The sequence below is a fragment of the Apteryx rowi genome, unplaced genomic scaffold, assembly GCF_003343035.1.
Source record: "Apteryx rowi isolate R43461 unplaced genomic scaffold, aptRow1 scaffold_56, whole genome shotgun sequence".
Lineage (NCBI taxonomy): Eukaryota > Metazoa > Chordata > Aves > Apterygiformes > Apterygidae > Apteryx > Apteryx rowi.
In genome coordinates, this window is record NW_020450827.1 from 3,082,884 (window position 1) to 3,095,612 (window position 12,729).

At 42.5% G+C, this 12,729-nt stretch overlaps 1 protein-coding gene across 18 annotated transcripts in view; it reads left to right on the plus strand.

The window, feature by feature from the left end:
• The window catches only part of AAK1 (AP2 associated kinase 1), an 84,196-nt gene that overhangs the window by 48,636 nt on the left and 22,831 nt on the right, over positions 1 to 12,729 (plus strand). For 11 of the 18 annotated variants that reach the window (XR_003256039.1, XM_026081743.1, XM_026081745.1 and 8 more), the window contains exons 16-17: positions 339 to 434; positions 11,448 to 11,549. The exons of 3 other annotated variants lie outside the window; for them this stretch is intronic. Coding sequence is in view for 14 of the 15 variants with exons in the window: in XM_026081743.1 (XP_025937528.1) it covers positions 339 to 434; positions 11,448 to 11,549 (198 nt within the window). In the remaining variant the exon portion in view is untranslated. Of the gene's footprint in view, positions 1 to 338; positions 435 to 5,220; positions 5,447 to 11,447; positions 11,550 to 12,729 lie in introns of those variants that run through there. 4 more of the 18 variants (XM_026081760.1, XM_026081750.1, XM_026081744.1 and 1 more) reach the window with 3 other exon arrangements.

The following is a 12,729-nucleotide window of genomic DNA, read 5'->3' on the forward strand; positions in this document are numbered from 1 at the left end:
CCCTCCAGAGCGTGGGGGCTTGACCTGCTGTCTGTCCTTTGGCATTTCACCTCTCGTGCTGCTGTAAAGTGCAAGAATAGTACTTCCCTTTCAAGGAATGTTTTGAGATCTATGGGTTAAAAATTGCACTGGAGAGCTACAGGGTAATAGGGTTTCTGTCTTTTTCCCTAGCAACGTAAGCTTGTTGTGAGTGTGCATGTGTGGTGTTCTTCCCAGGCCATGGCTGGGACTCTCTGATATTGAGCTGTGTCTCAGTGCTGAGTTTTTCTGCTTGATGTTTTCTGCTTTTCTCTCTTCTCTTTTGTTTCACTTTGCCCTATCTCTTCCTGGTTATCCAGCTGAAAAAACGAAAGACATTCTGAGTTTGGACACTAGCCCTCCTCTTCTGACTGTGCCTGATCCTTTCATTCCTCTCCCATTATCCGACACACCAGGTAACTGGAATTGAGGTTTATGGGGTGGGGATTGTTGCCATTTGCTTTGTATTCTTAATCTTCCGGTTTTATTTCTAGGCACACCTGAAATCCTGGCCCCTTGTCAATAGTGCTAGGCACTGGCAGGCTCTGCATGGTGGTGTAAACGTCACTGAGCACAAAAGAGCTCTTAGTTTTCACGGCAGCCCCTTGAGTTATCAGGTTGTTTCTAATGCTAATAATACCGGTGTCTTTAAAGGTTCAGTATTCAAAGCTAAAAATATTAACTGGGTAATTATCTGTGCTCACCTAAGCCACTTTCAAATTGGCTTCCAGTTTTGAAATTGTAGTTTCCATTATTGCTGTTAATCTTTCTTTGCCGTAAGAGTCAGTGTTTCTTTGGCTTCCTAGCTCTATTGCAAATCCTGTGCTTCATGTGAAGCAAGAGTTAACATATAACCTTTTCTGATTTGGCAAAATTTCTTAGTGCAGTTGGTAGCTATTTCCATTTACTTTGCAGTACTACTTAAATGTCTCTTCCATGTGCGCATTTCTGACTGCAGCAGCCAGCACTTTTTAGCACAAGATTATGTAAGTGCTTAGGAGCTTATTTGCAAATCAGTGGGATTTGGAATATGGGCATGTTTTATCTTAGAGTTTCTCTAAGCCCTGTGGTGAATGTGTGTGTGACGGGTCCCTTCATGTCAGTTAGCCCCAGAGGACAAGTGTCTCACCCTTGTTCTCAGCTCAAGCTGTGGAGTCGCTGGTGGTTTGACTGTAGAGGACCCAAACTGCAAACCCGCGTGCTCATAAAGACAGTGTCTATGCATGGAAAGCTAAGAAATCAGGAAAAAGAAAAGTCTTAATTTTTTTTTTAAGAGTTGTGTGGAACTTCATTCTGGTTGAGATTCAAAGAGCAGGAGAAATGTGTTACAGCTGAAAAGTGATTTCACTCATAAATGGTGCAGTTTGGGGAATTCTGGCTGCACAAACCGTATTATGAAGCAGAACTTATTGACACTCTTTCTCTCTTACATGAGCACTTGAAAGGAGCTGACCTGCCCAGCCACAATTTGATAAGGACCTAACGAAGGTAGATAATTCTGCACTGCTTTTTTCCCCAAGTGCGATTGGAAACATTTGCTTTTCTAGCTTGAATTCTGCCAGCCCAGACTACTATTCAGTTCTTTGCCAGTGTGCTCAACACAAACGGTTACACACTGAGCCAGTTGTTTTTCTTACTGCCTGTTGAATTTTGATGTAGCACAACCATATGAAGCAGCAGTCACAGCCTTAGCTGCAGGAGCTCCCAGATTCTTCTTATCACAGAAATCACTGCGGAGAAATTGCCTTTCAAGCCTGCTCTTGGGTGCAAATAATCAGAGTAGCAGTTGTCGGCAGTTGTTGCGGTGCTGGTTGCTTGTGCCACAGATCTGTCCCTGACTGGTGGCGTATCTGTACAGGCAGGTGCTAAACCTTATTTTGCTAATCTTATTGCCTGCATGTGACTGATCCTGTTGAGTTCGGTGAATCTGCTGCCGTGTGGGCAAAGTTGGGGGCAAGGGCATCAACAGCGTCTGTTTCTTGTTGGTTCGCTGCAGGTTACCGTAGTGACAGCTCTCTGGTTTTATTTATTTATTTATTTTTCATATAAAACCTGCTCAGGCCGGAGGCTCATGAATGTTTCCAAGGGCTGGAGCTGCAAGCTTATCCTTGGTTCTGAAAAGTGAGAGGGGTTGTCTGTGCTTATGAAGTCAACAGCAAAGATAATCCTGGATTTGGAGTCAGATTTTTCGATGCGTGTGTGTCTGTCGTGCAGAACAGAGTTGTCTTTGTTCTGTTGTGCCTGCGTTACCTGTGCCGCATGCCTGGTACTGAAACATCCCCACAGCCAGCCGAGAGGACTCGGACGCAAGGGATGTGCTGACCTGTGCGTGAAAGCCGTTTTTAACTGTGCCCCTTGGGTCAGCAGAGCTGGGATTGACGCGGGCCTCTTAGTATATAGCATCTCCAATTGCACATTTCCAAACTACCTTAGTTTTCTGCCGAAACAGCTGAATGTGTTTTTAAATGCTTGCTAAGTAATTGCTTTCTGTTTGGCATATTTTTATTTCTGAAGAGATCCTGGTAGCAAACCCATTGCTCTGAAAACATTTTACCTCTGTCCTTTTTTTAGACTTTGAGCATGGATAGTCCTTTCAGGAGTAAAAGCGTGAGCCTGTACCCCTTGGTTACAAGAGTAGTTCTGTTTAGCGAGGCTTTTGCTACAGGCATAAGTGGAGCTTTTATTCCCCCCCAATTGCCATACAGAGCCAGTTTTGTCTGGGCTCTAAACCTGCAACAGCTGAGGGTCTGGCTAGAAGCTCAGCTTCTTTTTTTGCTTAAGCCCCAAACTTGCTGTCTTTGCTGGCACCTGAGGGTGCAGGTGGCCTCACTTGAATGCTGGCTGGAGACCTTGTGCCTTCACACCCTTCCTCTGTATGCTTAGAAGGACAGACAAGCCTTGCTATGACAGATCCCTGAGAAACAAGCGGATGATGCTTAACCCATTACAGATAGCCATGGGTTGCATCCCCAGATGGCCTAAATATGTTCAGATGGAGGAGCACGCTTCCAGGGAGGCACAGCCAAAAGAGTCTGCTTTCAGTATGACTGCTCACATCTAGCTTTAGCAAGATCATATTCTCAGCTCTGTGAAGTCAGTTAAATGTACAGCAAAGACAAACCTTGGACACTAGCTTCTAGCAGACCGCGCTATTTCTGTGGATTGTGGTGTTGGAGATGTGCAATTTCCTAGAGGAAGTCATGTTTTCACTTGCTTAATCTGTTATAGATAACTTTTTTCCTTAGGAGTGGTCCTAGGGAGCAGGTGACATGGCTTCTAATAGAAGGCAGCAATATTAACTCTGAACAGTAATCAAGGGAAAACAGAATGGTTTTTGGTACGTTTTTGTTCTTAGTATGTTCCAGCCATACACGATGGCTGCAATTGCTAATGGAAATGTAACTGGTAAAAGGAGCTGGCAAGAGGGGTGTAAAAATATGGCAAAACATCTGTTAAAATAAGGAAAAATGAAATATTCGTGCTGAAAACATTTTTTTTGGTGCCTGTGTAGGAAAATGAGCCAAGTTCTTAATAAGCTTATTGCAGGCTTCACTGCTGATTAATCCTAATGGAGTATTTGATCAGAAGGGTAATTTTTCTGCTGCGCGTGGCTACTTAATATCTATCAGTACAAATTTAGCTCACGCTATTATGGAAAGCTAAATTTTGCATAGGGTATTCTGGAGGCTTTCAATTGAACTGAGTAACGAAGCTTCAAGGCAGATCTCTCTTTTTGTCTTTAAGGCTTCCCCCTGTGAATAGACCTAAGTCGAGGTTCTTCATGCCCTGTATGTACAGTGCTTGTTTCTTTTGACTTAATTTCCATTGGTATGAATGGGCTTGGCCCTAGCCCCAACAACCTGCTTTCCAGAAGTATTTAATCACCGTTTTGACCCACAGCATGTGAATATTTCTGCTCTTAGCCTGTGTCTGTTATTAATGTCCCAAATTGAAAATGAAGTGCTGTGTTAACCCACGCTCGTCAGTCACCCGGTGTTAGGATTCATTTAAAACCGTTCCTGGTGCTTTTCACTCTAGAAACACCTGTTTAGATGAACAAGTTTTTGAATATCGGACATGGGCCCAGTGAAATGCCCTCTGAAATATTGCCAAAAATATTTCTTTCCAATTCGTTGAGTGTTTGTGGCTTCCCCTCTTTCTCATCAGTTCCAGATGATTTTTGCTCCCTAGGTACCCTGTGCTATCAGCAGTCCTGGCTTATTCCACCTGCTCTCTGCAGAAGTGGATAGAGGTGAGGTGATGGGTGTGGGCCCTCGGCAGAGCAGGCAGAAAAGGTCTTGAGCGGCGGTGCTGAGGTGTGAGAGTTGCGAGAGCTCTGCTCCCCCACCTTGCAACTCCCCCAGGCTGCGGGCTGCACCGCACTGATTCACGTGTGGGCTGAGTCCGCGTTCGCGCGGGACAGCTTGGTGGCTTCTCTGCGGCAGCACCTAGCAAAATATTGTCTCTGCACAATGAGCCAATCATGTATTCCCCTTTCTTCTTCAAATGTGTGGGGTTTTTATAAACATATTTACACAGCCATTTATTCCCTGCAGTAATTCAACATCTTAACTACAGTTGAGAGACGAATGTGTCTTTGGTGTAGCTAGTTATTTGTTTGAAGAACAGCAACACCCAGCCGCCCCTGTGACAGTAACTGCTCATTGTCTTTGATATAATGGAAAGTATGATAAGAGACATTCCCCATCCTGCTGAGCTAAATAAACATGCAGACGTAGCTGGAGAAGCAAACTTGGCCAAGAAAGCATACATGTGCCATCTGGGCACACACTGGATTCTCATTTTTGATGAAAAGGCAAACAGCATTGCTTATTAAAGAGTCATTGTCATGTTGGAATTCTCTAAGGCTTTTAAGTAGCACTTTAAGGATGATTTTTGCCTTTTGTTTCCTTCAGATGCTCGTAGATTTCTGTGTTTTTACATGTTAGTAAATCTGAAAAGCTACTTTTCAGGACTAGGAAAGTACATAACTTGTAGTGCAGTTTCAAAACAAAAAGTATGTATCCGCAGCCTTGACATGTTTCTAGTGCCAGCTATCAAAATGTATGGACCTGACATCTGTTCTTGCTAAACACATAATCAGCTTAAAAAAAAAAAGAGAGGTTTTAAGCAAAACTGGATTTTTTTTTTTCTTTCCTCATTGCCTTCTAACGCATGGCCTTCGGGAACTGGGTTTCCAAGCTTTCTCAGCAGTGGCAAGAATGCAGCGCTCCGAACTGGAGGTGAATTTCATGCCATTGCAACACCTGAAGAAATGGAAACATGGAAGAATCGTGAAAGGTTGAGATCAAATTGCTGATACTGGCAGCTTCCAGCACCTGGAAGTGGGAATTAAGACTCAAGTCACTGACATCCTTGTCAAAACACACAAGTTCAGCTGCTTTAACAGTGCTGTTATCACTACTGTAGTAGGGCCCTTTTATTGTTTGGCACAACTTAGGTATTTGATCAGAATGCTTTTAAGCAGCGTAACTCCCCCCACCCTGGCCTGTGTATTCTGAAAATATAGCTGCACCCACCCATGTCAGGATATTTATAACTATTTTAATAGAAAATCTTAATAAGAACTCATATTGGTACCAGGATGACATGTAGACAGCTTAAAGTACTTGCAGGCATGCACATGCACATGTGGATGTGTATTAACAACTTGTTTACATCTTGAGTTGGGAAAATGCAGAGGGTGAATTATACATTTAGTAACTTGATGAATTAATTGCAGTACTATTAACTGAGAGTACCAATAGACGTTTTGAAGATTTGGAGCAACAAAGCGCATGGATCACTTGAACCCCAGTTAATTGAGTGTAAATAGTATCTAGAATTGTGTCTGCCTGGGGTTGACTTTGATCGGAAGCTGTGTTACTTGACGAATATTTCTGAGATCATTAATGTTGAACTAAAATAGTTTGCTTTTGATCTCTTAAGGAGCTACTGTTGAACACTGTCCTACTCTTCTCTATGGTGTTAAAAAAAAAATCATGTTTTTTAAAGAATGTCACTTGCTATATTATTTCCTTCTTTCTCCCTGTGCTATGTTTAAAAAAAAAAAAAAATCAATTCCCTTTGGCAGAAACTCCACTGGGAAAATTGAAGTCTAGTGGCCTCCCTTGATTAGTCCTAGTCTTCTGAAGCTGAATAATGTGGAAGGTTTCCTTTAATCTTTAATACTTGATCAATCAATAGGAAGAAATCTTCCTGAGTGACTAATCTATACCTCGGTAATTTGCCCTCCCACTCATAGCACAGTTGACTTGGCAGGATTTTTACAACCTTGTCTTTCTTTCTCAGTTGACATCCGAAGAAAAGAACTCTGCTGTGTGCTCTATTGAATTATCTTTCTTTTTGCTATTCCTCCGCAGTACATGAGTGAGTAACGTTCCTACTGTGTGCAGTGCCTGGCTGGTGGAGATCTTTGGCTTTGAGATGTTGCATTTTGATTGTTCAGTGTTACCAAAGTGTGACAGATTATTATTTTTTTTTTTTGCCCTCTGCTCCCTTTTTTTTAACTTGCAAATCTCTTGGAAATCTTTATTCATTTCTTTCTAATAGCCTGCTGTAACTAAAAACATATTTAGCTCCCCCATGTCTTGATTTTTTTTTTATTTTTATTTTTTTATAACTGCAACTGTTTTTGAGATGCTTTCTGCATATACTTTGTTGTTCAAGGGTTGTATCAGCAAGTACAAACGCAGCATGCCAACTTACAGTCTTTGGCGGTGGTGGTATTGCAGATGTGAAGTCTGTGCAAATTGACTAATTGTACATCTCAAGTATCTGATACGTGCGTGTGTTGAAGAAACAGGATCTGAAGAAAAAGGCCAAAATAGCCTCACTGGATGTAAATCCAGAGTAATTCTGCTGATGCTAGGTGGCATTACACCCTTTTTATATTGGTGCAAATCAGAGGAAAAGCTCTCCCTTTCATTCTGTGAAGAAGGGATTTGGTTTTCCAAGCTACCAACATCTGCCACTTGGGGTGGCCTGTGAGAGCTGTTAGATGTAGGTTATACTCTTGCTTTGCTTTCACTGGGTTGTGTTTTGCTTATTTTGACTATGATAGGAAAAAAAAAAATTTCTTACTGCGTGGATCTGGAAACTTAGGAAGAAAGTAAAACATTCACCTAAAAAGCAGCTGTGTGCAGCTGGGCTTGAGCTCTGGGAAGGGTTGATAGAGCACTTTGTATTTCCTCCTGCATGCTTTTGAGCTTTGAGACCTTCTTAAGGTTTGATAATGAACCTCGCTTACTCAGCCAACATCCTTACTAATTGATGCAAAGCCCTCAGCAGAAGCACTACACAAACTTGCTGCCATCCTGTCAGGAATGAAAATGGGCAAAGTGGAAAACCTGACAAAATGAAATACAAAAGGTCAGATCAATCCTGAACTTGAGTCAAGCCTGCTTTGCCTGTGACCATCTGACAGACTTGGAGTAGGCTGTATGGGGGAAAGGATATCTCCAACAGGCAACCTCGTGTGGGAGCGTGGTTATCAGTTGAAGAGCACGCTTCCCAGGTGGAGTTTGATAAAGGCCATTTTTGAGGGCCCTTCAGGAGCTGTAAGATAGACAATACCTTTGTGTTGGGTTATATTTCCTTAACCTTGTTTGTCCTTGGATTTGTATATGCACATCTGAATAATCTGAATCTGTCTATTGGATTTGAGGCAGGAGAACCTCTGATACTATAAAACTCTAAAATTAACAGCATGGTGCTTGGTGCAGACTGTTTTGCCCTGTTATGCTCAAGCCTTTGAGCTCTGAACGTGCACAAAACTTGCTATTATGGGCCCTGAAATTGCAACGTGGAAGAGTTTGTTACACTGCTGTTAACGTTGTTTGTTGCAGAACCAATCTTTCCCCTCGTTACCCTTTTCGAAGTACAGATTGTGGTTGTGTGCCCACATGCAGTGAGAGTCACAGGATTCTGGCACTGTTTTAGCACAAGTCCCCTTTGATTTTCCTCCAGTAGAAGATCTTTGCTAAGGGAATGGCAGGTGGGACATAACGTTTAAATGAAGTCCATACCTGAGGCTGTAGCCATGATCTCCTCCATGAATGGCAGATATGTGCTACGTTGCTGTTTGCTTTATTGGCGGAGTCCATTCTGCAGTTGATGATTACTTCATATATGCATGTCTTGCAACGGTTGTTTGTACAGATAACACAAATGAGACCAGTAATCATGCCCCCCCCCCTTTTTTTTCCCTCCCTCTTTTGCACTGCTGGTTTTTCACCATCTCAACCGTGACTTCACTTGCAGGTGAAGCTGCTTTTCTCTTGGAAATGAAAATTAAACTTCCACTAGAGAATTGCTCTGGTAGGAGGACCAAAACTGCAGCTCAGTATCACAAGAGAGCCTGGTTTTCTTTCAAGGTCTGCATACAGTTGAACTGCACCTGCCTAATATCCATGTGCAGGGAAACAGTCTAGTGCATGAAGTTTCCTCCTTGGGTTACTGCTTTGACTGTTGGAGCGGTGGTGGAACAGAGACCTGAGAGCTGGATTTACTTGCCACTGCCAAGGCATGTAGCGTTCTTGGACTTAGGAATGTCTGTGGATTCAGAAACATTTCCCTTAGTGCGCATGTGTATGTTTTTAATAAGCATGTTGTGGTAAAGAAAACGAAACTAACTCTTATAGAAAAGGTATTCCTGTTATCTAATGTAGAACCATAGATTCCTCTGGGTCTTCACTAACTTTTCAAGCTCCTTTGCTGTTAAACATGAGTTTTCACTTAAAGTAGCTCTGCTGTTCTTCTACTTTAGCTCTTATTTCTAGTGGTTAATACAGGATGCAACACAAAATAGAAATCAGGTAAACTAATTGCTAGGCCCTCAAAACCTACTGAGGTGTCTGGTGTCTGCTTACTCATTCATCCTGACAACTTTGTGTTGAGTTTCTCAGCCTTGCTCAAAAGGGATCAAGTTCCTTTTAAAACATGCACTAAGAGATGTGGTGGCTACCTGTAACAGCATTGACAGAACCAGTGATGAAGGAAACAAAGGAAATCTCATGAGACAAGTAACAAAATATAACAAAGAACCACTGACTGTCTAAAGCATCCCATAAAACAGGTTGAGCCTTGGGGACAGGAGGGAAAGCTAAGACACAGAGAAAGGAATCCCGTGTTTATTGTCATGATTTCTATGCGTTTAAAAAGTGTGGCTGAGCTCAATATGCAGCTTCTTACTGCCTAACCAAGAGAGAATTCCACAGTGTTACACAGCAAGTCTGCAGCGATGAAAAAGGAGGAGACTGTTTGGAAAGGTAAGATTGAAGGCGAGGGTCTTCAAGGAGCAAAACACTTGGAATTTGGTTCATGAAGGGAATAGTTTCAGGTACCGTATGTGTGCTTTTGAAGATACAGGCTGATTCAAGTGCCTTGAGAAGAGCTGGGCACTGGCACACAGGCCCTCTCAAAGAGCCTTGCTTTGCAAGGAGTATCTTAGGCCTGAATCTCTAAAATGTGAATACATTCAAAACACACACACACATACCACTTTATGGTTCTACAACCTTCATCTTGAAGTAGGAGCCAAACTCAACCTGGAGCTGCACAACTGAGAGCCTATCCATAATTTCTCCCACAATTGTGTTCTGTGCCTTGCTATCTGGATTAAGTGATTTAAAATGCTGTTTAAATCAACTGTACTTGGGATGGATACCTGTTATCCTGGCAGTTCCCTCCCTACTAGGAAAAATTGTTGAGCATGTTCCCTGACTTCTTGTCCCCAGGGGTGTCTCTTGTGTTGTGTTTTCCCAACAGGCTATAATCAGTTCCTGTCTGCTTTCCTGGAGCCACCCCTGTTAGCCCATTTTTGATAGCATCGCTACCTCTCTTTTGGCCAAGCCTCTCAGCTCATCCAAGGAAAGAGCCCCCCCTTTGTGCAGCTGAGAAGCCAAGGGTGATGCCTCTACAGTTGGGGTGCATTTTTCTTTGGCAAATTTGGTCTTAAGAAAAACTGGGTTTTCCTTGTAGAGTTGGGAAGGCTTCAAGTACATGCAAGGCTGCTGTCCCCATCAGGGTTTCCCTTTTAGTTGACCTTCTTCAGGCCTTTACTCATAAAACAGCTGCCTCTCGGTTCCCTTTTTAGATTCCCTTCCCCTCATGGTTGCCTTAGTGTGCTGGCTTGTGAAGTTTGTCATGGGGAGCAGAATTTGTCCTGCTCTGAATAAATAGTTCCAAAGCCACCAGGTCATTTTCTTATTTATATCAGGCAATAAAAATGATGGATACTATTATAATGTACCTAACAATGCAACTTAAGCTTTTCTTTGACTTTCTCACTGTGATAAGTCTTTTGAATAGCTGTATTCCGGAGCCTATATTTTTGTACATTTTCTTTGGATAATAAATAATAATTCCAGACTTTGAACTCAAAACAATAATAGTGTAGATGTAAAAGTGTTGTAAAGGCATGGCTGTGGCATGCCGTAGCTCATGCTAATGTCAGATTATACATGCAGTCATTGCAGCAAGCTGAAACGGCCAGATTTGTCCACATGGAGCAAATTTTATCAGGGTTGTTCTACTGAAGGTGATTACTTCTAGCAAATCCTGAAAGTGTTCTTTAAGTGAAGAAACCCATAACTAAACTCATTATTGAAAGCGTGGTTAATATGATTGCAGAATCACTCATCCACTAGATCATTAATTGAGATTAACTCTTTGAACAGGCAATCTAAATGTCTCTGTATGAAAGATAATGGAAACCATGGGAGTCACACTGCTGAGAATGACATGTCTGATTTGAAACCTGATATTTGAAATAACTGGTAACTAGACAGCTGTTTTAATCTAAGGGCAGATTCTCATATCTGACTCTGTAGTGTCTTAATGTTTTGTGGTTTTGCCAAAGCACTTAGGGGTCTCTAGGCATTTAATTCTTGAGTGAATAAATAATAATTGTATACCTAACTCTAGTGTCACGGGCTTCTGATAATCTGTTCCTTTTCTTCTCGTTACGTGAAGACTAACAAAAACCTTCCCAGTATATGCAGGTGAGAGGGAGAGGTTTCTCTCAGGTTTTCAGTGGGTCGTGACCTGTTAAGCCTTACTGCTTTGGGGAGGATTGAAAGAACTGCATGCTATTTTACAACTGCCTCTTAGGGAGAGCAACATGCAGTGGGTGAGGAAGGTTCTCAGATGTCTAGATGATTATGGCCACCCGGTGAATAGCTGCCCTGTCTTAATGTGCTCCAGTAACCTTAGTGGAAAGAGGTCCTGTAAGTGGTGGTGGTGGTGTTTGCACACACAGTTGTGCAGATGCTTTTCTGAGTCTGACATACTAGACTGAGTCCTTGAGTTGAGCACCTGATTAACGTAGTTTTTGTTTTGTTTTGTTTGTTTTTTTTTGCTTTTTCTCTGCTGCCTTCCTTCCTGCCTCCTTTTCCTGCTTAACCCAGAAAAACTGATTGAGGGACTCAAATCTCCTGAGACTGCGCTTCTGCTCCCTGATATCCTGCCTCTCGCTGACCCCTTCGGTAGCACCTCAGATGCTGTGAATGGTAAAAACAACCACCTCAGGGCCCCTCTCTCCTATGTCTTGTTCTGCTTGATAACTCTGCATGTTTGCCCCACTGGGCTCTGAAAACAGCAGCTGATCTTGGTGGAACACAATGTGATAGGAAGTTATGGATTATGCAGAGACGGGTATACCATTTTCCCCATGGGAATCACATCTGAATAGTGAAGACTTGGAATATGTGTTCAAATCTAGGTTTACTCATCTGGCGCAATAACATGGCATAGTTGCACCTTCCGTGTTCTTGTGGTCTTGGGTATAAGAGTTATTTGTTGACTGAAGGAGAAGATGAAAAAAATCCCACCATTTCTGTTAAAGACTTGGTGTGACCATGGCCTAGGCACTTAGCCTGTCGGTGTCTCCATTGGCCCTCAGCAGGCCGAGGATGACAGTGCTGCTTTTGCTCTGGGGCACAGCACAGGAATAGATGTGCTAGGCTGTCATGAGCCCAAACGCAACGGTATCCAAGGCGGTATAAAGAGCCCGGAGTGTTGCAGAATCACATTTTGACCTACTTGCCAGCTGTACTAAAGACTAATAATTACAGGCTGCAGTTAGGTGCGATCAGCTGCTGTTGTGGGTTTGGGTCCCACCTAGGGTCCCCTGGCTAGCTGGTTGCAACTTGGTAGCTTTGAAGGGAAGGGTAGAGAATGATTCACCTTAATAGTATGACGGGTTTTTTTTCTGTTCTGCAGTTCCAGGCAGTTGTCTGAATCCTATAGACCACTGAGACTCACCACTATCCAAACAAAAGTATTTATGGTTTTCTTAGGTAGTTCAACTAGACCTTTTCTGGTCCGAGCCTATGACGAGTGCATCCTTGTTCTTTAATTTCACTTCCTGGCTCATTACCTTGATGTTTGCCCATGAGGAAGGGACCCAGCCAAGCATTATACCTGGTTTAGCTTGGCTAGTGTGAATGTGTTGACAGTTATTTTCAAATACATATATATATTTGAAAAAATATGTATATTTTTTTCAAATATATATATATATTTTTTTCCTGTCAAAAGCTTGTAACGAGTTACCCAGCTGTGAACCCTCTGCTTAGCTGCAGAGCAGACATTATTAACCTCCCATTTCAGCCTCCAGATATCTCACATTGGGTTTGCACATGTAAAAAGACACTAAAAAAACACCAAAAAACCCCCCACCACCCAACG